General features: G+C 49.7%; 1 protein-coding gene across 1 annotated transcript; it reads right to left on the reverse strand.

Moving 5' to 3' along the window:
- Positions 1 to 566: 566 nt before the first annotated feature.
- Positions 567 to 2,751, reverse strand: LOC123446191 (kininogen-1-like). The gene is made up of 3 exons (XM_045122871.1): positions 2,549 to 2,751; positions 1,582 to 1,663; positions 567 to 1,452 (listed from the first exon to the last, which is right to left on the reverse strand). Exons 2-3 carry the CDS (start codon positions 1,661 to 1,663, stop codon positions 680 to 682), a joined length of 855 nt encoding a protein of 284 aa, XP_044978806.1. The 5' UTR covers positions 2,549 to 2,751; the 3' UTR covers positions 567 to 679.
- Positions 2,752 to 6,590: the final 3,839 nt, after the last annotated feature.

Here is a 6,590-nt window from a genome sequence, read left to right on the forward strand (position 1 = left end):
ACAACGCGAGTGGACCCATGAGATTGTGAGAGAGAAGGGTGTAAGCAAAGGAGTCATAGTTATATGGGCTTTGGGCCAATCAAACATAGGCCTTCAATTTTTCTCTTGGAGTAATTGGGCGTAGGATTAACCAACCATCCAACAGCCAAAAGACTATCGGAACACACCATCCGACACCCAAAACTGGCTGGGAGCCTGAGTGGGCTGAGAAAGTGTCCAGTTTTATACTCTCTTAAAATCTCACAGCGACTTGTAGGATTATACTCCCTCATCCGTTCCTAAATATAAGTCTTTTATAGGTTTCACTAATGGACTACATACGGATTTATATAGACATGCTTTAGAGTATAGATTCACTTGTTTTACTTCGTATGTACACACCTAATGAAATATCTTAAAAGACTTATATTTAGGTACGGAGGGAGTATATATTATCGCAACAAGTTAGGGAAAGATTACATAGTACTCCCTTCGTTAGTAAATATAAGTCTTTTAAAAAAAATTACTAAAAAACTACATACAAAGCAAAAATAAAAGAACATATCTCTAAAGTACGTCTATATACATACACCCGTATATAGTGTTTTAATGAAACTGGATACAAAGTGTTTCCCAGTAAGGCAGTAACTATTGTGAACTGAGCAAGGTTTTCATGTGCGCTCCGTACGCGTTCAGTTCATCACATGACGCTGCACCCAGCGCTAGGCGGCTCCTCGTAGTACTGCGGCTGGTACGGATTCCTGCCGTACGCCCCGTACGCGCCGTGGTCGTACACGGGCCCGCCGTAGTACCCTCCGGCAGGTGCCCCTCCGGCGTACCCGTGTCCGTACGCGGGTGCGCTGTATCCCCACTCAGGGGCGGCCGGCCAGATGGACGGCGAGGCCATCGCCTGCGACATCATCGTCATGCTGGGCGCCGGCGTCGGCATCCGCATGGGCGCCATGGCCATCAAGGACGCCGGCTGCTGGGCGCGCGGGGCCTCATTCCGTGACATCGCCGTGGTAGTTACCACCTTCGGCTTGCCGCCTTGGCCGTTGCCGTGTCCGTGTCCATGTCCTTGCCCGTGGCCTTGTCCGTGTCCATGTCCATGTCCATGTCCTTGCCCGTGTCCATGTCCATGTCCGTGGCCTTGTCCATGTCCTTGGTCGTGGTGGCCGCGCCGATCGATTCGTTCGTCGTCGTCCATGCCGAACTTGACGTGCTTGCTCTTCTCCGGCATGCCGCCGTGACCTTGCGCTTGGGGGCCGTGGCCGTGGCCCTCCTTGCCGTGCTGCTTGGGCGCCACCTTGGCGCCGGGGTTCATCTGGTTCCCTCTGGCGACTTGTACGTCAGTGATCACCTTACCAGCATCGGAGCAGAGCCTGTCGGCGACCTCCTCGGCGTCGAAGGAGCCGGATACCGTCACCGTGTTGCTCTTCTCGTCGTACGAGATCATCTTGATGTTTTCTCTGTCTGTCGACGCGCAAAGAAACACAAGTGAGTTGTCTAGTCCATGGATCAAGAATCCTTCTATTACACTTTGCTCCTGATAGTACTATGTTCCACAAGTGATGCACAATTACGATTTTCGGTGCAATTAACCTTGAAGCTTGCAGAGGACCTTTCTGATCTTCTTGTAGCATCGGTCGCACTCAAGGTCGACACTCATGATGATTGTCGACATCTGAGAAGTAAAAAAGTATCTTGCAATTAGTCCAAACTTCTTTGGTTAGATTCACTAACAAATCCGCTACCGGTTCAGTTTATATTACTCACAGAGGGAGTAGTACATAAAAGGACAGAGACAAATTGACCTGGGCAGAATCTTGCGATAGTTTTGTCTCAGGAGAGAAGCAGAGGATGAGTGAATCAGAATCCTAACTTTCTAGGGAATATTGATGACTACTTCTCCGGCCGACATATCAACAGATCAACAACTACTACTGTACTAGCTACAGTAGTAGCTAGGTAGTTGGTCAATTTATTTTAAAGAGAAAGAGGAAAGCATATCGCTCGTTGCCTTGATCTCTACTTCACGGCTCCTACTTTGGTGGGCAGAGCACAACCAGAAAGCAAATCAGTTATCCCACCAAGCGTAGTCAGTACACCAGAAGTACTGTACCGATCATCTGAATAAAGGATTTACTGCTAGCATTAGAGTTTCAGGGGCAACCTCTGCGTCGTTAAAAAAAGAGAGTTTCAATTTCGCAGAGAGGGAGGGAGAGAGAGAGAGAGTTTCAAGGAGCAAAGGGGCGAAACGTTCGACAGTAGAAATGCAATCTTGTTAGATGAAATGAATGGGGAACTGAAATTTGAAAACAAATCCGCTTGTATACTAATGACAAAGATTTTTTAGAAGAGCATCTAAGTTTTCCCCTTTCTTTGTTGATCGCCTAATCACCGCGATTATTTTGCTGCACGAGTCAGGGAGCAGGAAATTCCAGTTATAGAAAGCAGCGGCACAAACCAACAAGGATTTCATCGCAGTTGATAAACTTTGGTACTACCACGGTACCAGGACAAACTCCGAGCATGTAGGCGCTAACGAAGAGAGAAGAGAAGGTCTTACCTCCAAGGTTAGGCGTTGGCTTCTTCTTCGTGGTAATCGCTAGTGGCAAAGCAAGAAGAGCCAGCCAGCCGAGAGGGAGGGGGCAGGAGGAAGAAGAAGATATGAGGAAGCAACAGTGAGGGCCAGAGAGTGGGTGCAGTGCCAGCCCTGGTTTTAAACTAGCTGGTGGCGCAGGCACAGGGTGACACGAATGATTGCGCGCAGCTTCAGCTGCGATCGACGCCAGCTCTCGGTGCTGGGTGGGCCGACCACCTTAAAACCAGCGTGATTTCATGCAGGAAAATAAAAAAAGGGCGCGACCCAGAACGGCTTAGCTCACCGCCACCTTTCCACCCGTAGCGCTCTCGCTGCAGCCGCTTTTCTGGCCCGCCCGGCCCGTAGTCGGTAGTGTGTCGCCGAGCAAGGGCACTATACCACACCCTATGCGATAAGATTGGCGGAGTTTTGATTGGGCTGCTTTTGCTACCAAAGTGCCATGATTTTCGATCCGAGTGGAGAAGAGGCGTCTTCCATCCTTCCCTACCCCCTCCGCCTTTTCCCCACCATTCGCCGGGGAAGGAGGAGGGAGGAGTACAGCTGTCGCCTGCTGCACTGTTGAGTCTTGAGAGAGGACGCTGTTCGAAAAGGAAAACCAAATAAAGCTTGAGACGTGGATGCAGGAGCGTTCGCGTGAGAGTAGCACTAGCACCAAGTAGCGGTACTCCACCAACTGTCTACTGAGTGAGTACTAGGATCACTGCATTGCAGGCAATGCAACGGAAGCCCGTGACGGTTTTGCTTCTTCCGGATCTGCCTTTTGCTAGAAGAGTGCCGAACTGACTCCCAGTTCGCGATGTACGTGCGCTGTCTGCGCGGAGTTGGAAATGTGTGTGGGCAACGTTTCCTTTTGTCTTCATTTAGCAGTTCCTCCTGCCAATGCATTGCACGGGCACGCTTCAAGTGGGCGGACGCGCCTTAGAAAGGAAAGCACCACTGCCCTTAAGCAACCGATGGGGCTCAGAATTGCAAAATCTTTATACTGGACAATGTATCACTAGTCGTGTAAATCGTTAGGCTGTTACACAAGCTCTTTTTTGCATATCGCCAAACCAATAGATCCGCATTGTTCCGATGTCATACGTTTTGAAACCAGTGGCGTGCTAATGTCTAAACTAATCACTCACCTAATTTTTCTTTTTCTACTCACTAAGAGCAACTCCAATGAGACGATAAATTTCGTCCGCCGACGTTCGTTTGGGTCGGCGCGGATAAAAATGATGCTCCACGTCCGCGCCGACCCATTTTCGGTCTAAATTTAGGGTTGAAATGCGTCGGCGCGGACGCGCACGTGCCCTTTCGGTGTCCGGCCCAACCACGGCGGTCAACATTATTTATGACGGCTGCCATCCTCGAGCCCACGCGTCAGCAACCGCGGCCGGCCTTTTTTAATCCAAGCATGCGGTGGGTTCCGCCATCTGCTTCCAGAACGCCGTCCGTCCACATCTCGCCACCTCCTCGGCGACCAAAACCCTAGCACCATGGCCGACGGCTTCCCAAACAAGGGCAAGGCCCCGCTCTACCCCCGCGCCATCTCCCCGCCGTCGTCTTCCCGTCGGCCTCGCGCCATCTCCCCGCCGCCGTCTTCCCGCCGGCCTCGCCAGCGTGTGAGCGTCCTTGTTCACCAAGCGCGGTGGCACTGGGAGCACCGCGTGCCGCTCCCTTACCCCGATGTCACGTTGTCGCACTGCTGGCATCTGGATCCGGAGAGGATTCCGGTGTCGGCCGTGCCGCGGTGGCGCGGGTGCATGCGGAGGAGGTGAGCCGTCGTCGGCGTCTACTGACGACGGAGCAGCGGCGAGACCCTGTGTACGCGGATGCCTCCCCTAACTAGGAGCTGTGGTTCGCGGTAGAGCATGAGCAGCAACGCCGTCGTGGCGTGCGAAAAGTGCAGCTAGGAGGCCCTCCGTCGCCCCCACCTGTCGTCAGCTACGAGGACCAGGAGGCTGAGGCCGCCTACCAGGCGGTGCTGGCAGCTGTTCTCCGCGACAGCGAGGAGGAAGCGCGGCGCAGGGCCGACGAGGAGGCGGCGTACCAGCAGCATCTCGCGGAGGCCATCGCGATGTCGGCTGTCGGTGACTGTGTCGTGCCACCTCCGTCGAAGCCTGAGCCCATAGAGTCGCGGGAGGTCTACCAACGGACCGGCATCGTCAACGAGTTCGTCAGTGCGTCGCCCATCTGGCTGGGCGCGACACCGCAGCAGGAGCAAGCGTACCTCGCGCACTGGAGGGCGCAGCGCCGAAGGCCTTCGGCTGATGGAGCTGGAGAAGGAGGCGGAGGAGGAACGACGGGAGTTAGAGGAGGAGGAGCGTGCCCCTGCTGCTACGCTGCCACCGCCACCAGCACAGCCCGCGCCGGCACGACGGACGACGGAGGCGCATGCAGCTGAGCTGTGGAACACGGCGTTCCCCTCGGTCGACCCTGCGCCTACGCTGGTTGACCTCACCGGCTCCGCCGCCGCCGCCGCCGCCGCCTAGGGCTGCCTTCATAGTTTTAGTTTTTATGTTTAATTAGTGTAATGCAAACGCGTGGACTCTCGCCGGCCTTCGTGGCCGGCTTTTAATGTTTAAATATGCACATATATTTTTTTTTCACATGTTGACAAAAATGGATCCGACCAGCGTTGGGCGCATGGATAACAAATAATTGTCTTTGAACAAGGAAATATTATTATTATTATTTTATTATTGCCTCTAGGGCATATTTCCAACAAATTTTCGCCCCCCTTCCACCTTCATCTATTTCGTCTAAGTTTTTTCGCATCCCCTTCCACCACCCTATTACTCTGTTTTTTTGCTTTACCTCCCACACAATGAAAAAAAAATCTGAACGAATCTAAAATTTGCATGCGGTCATAAGTTATTTAGTAATGTCTTTATGTGAAAGAATCAACCATAATCAATCTTTAATGAATCATCAAAGATCAAATCTAAACTAATTAACCTTATCATAAGTCGCTCAATAATCTTAATTAATCTTTCCATATATCATAAAAAAATCAAATTAATTAACATTACCATATGTCGTCTAATCACATCAATGTCGCATGACACATCCTACCAAATCTCTACTTGGTAGCTTTCGTTTCATGATTTTTTTGTCTCACCTCCCTCACTCCCTTCACCTTGATTTTGTTGTCTTGCCACCATCGCCATTGTTCCCAGCCTCCGTCGCCTAACTTTGTGCTCCTTCATCGACCACTGATAACGTCGCCGTTGGTGCCATCACAACCCCAGGTGGGGCTCCCCCCAATACGTCTCAATCCCATGGCCCCGCCTAGGAGGACATCAAATGGTGGAAAAGCAAGGAGCATGGGCACCTAGGTGTCCCAAACGACCGTTCTATATATATATTTTAAAAATTATTTACTATCTATTACAAAAATGTTTAATATAATTTAAAAATATTTATCATATATTAAAAATGTTCACAATATATTAAAATTTTGTTTAGTTCATATATAGAAAATCATGAACATGTATTAAAAATACTTAGTTTGTATTTAGAAAAATCCCGTTGTATATTACAAAAGATATTTGTAATACTGAAAATATAAAAATAAAGATGCAAAAATAAAAAACCAAAATAAAACAATAGAAAACTATACGTGAAAGAAAAATCCACGATAGTAAAAGCGAACAAAAGAAGCAGCATCCTGCAACAGAATCCAGAACTAGACTGGCCCACCTCGGGCAACAAATAGGTCCTACATTGTTAAAATGGAAAGTTCTTATGGACTGTTTGGTTCCTAACCACATCTTGCCACACTTTGCCACAACTTACCTTAGGCAAGTTTGATCAAGCTAGATGAGTGTTTGGTTCTAGCCACACCTAAGGCAAGCATTTTTTAATGAGTACTAAACCCCACATGTCATAGACATAAGAAGTGTGGCAAGATTTCCTTAGGCAAGCCAATGTGTGGCTAACAATTTGAGCAACTCAAGTAAGGCAAGTATGGCAAAAATAATATGATAAGATATGTCAAAGTTAATCACAATCCAAACAG

The sequence above is a fragment of the Hordeum vulgare genome, chromosome 4H (assembly GCF_904849725.1).
Source record: "Hordeum vulgare subsp. vulgare chromosome 4H, MorexV3_pseudomolecules_assembly, whole genome shotgun sequence".
In the NCBI taxonomy this organism is placed as follows: domain Eukaryota; kingdom Viridiplantae; phylum Streptophyta; class Magnoliopsida; order Poales; family Poaceae; genus Hordeum; species Hordeum vulgare.

What these genes read in the sequence shown, in the direction of transcription:
- LOC123446191 (XM_045122871.1), bottom strand. Translation starts at nt 1,663, where the DNA reads ATGTCGACAATCATCATGAGTGTCGACCTTGAGTGCGACCGATGCTAC. An exon ending in GGTCCTCTGCAAGCTTCAAG is followed by an intron (nt 1,453 to 1,581) that starts GTTAATTGCACC and finishes GCGCGTCGACAG; the next exon opens with ACAGAGAAAACATCAAGATG.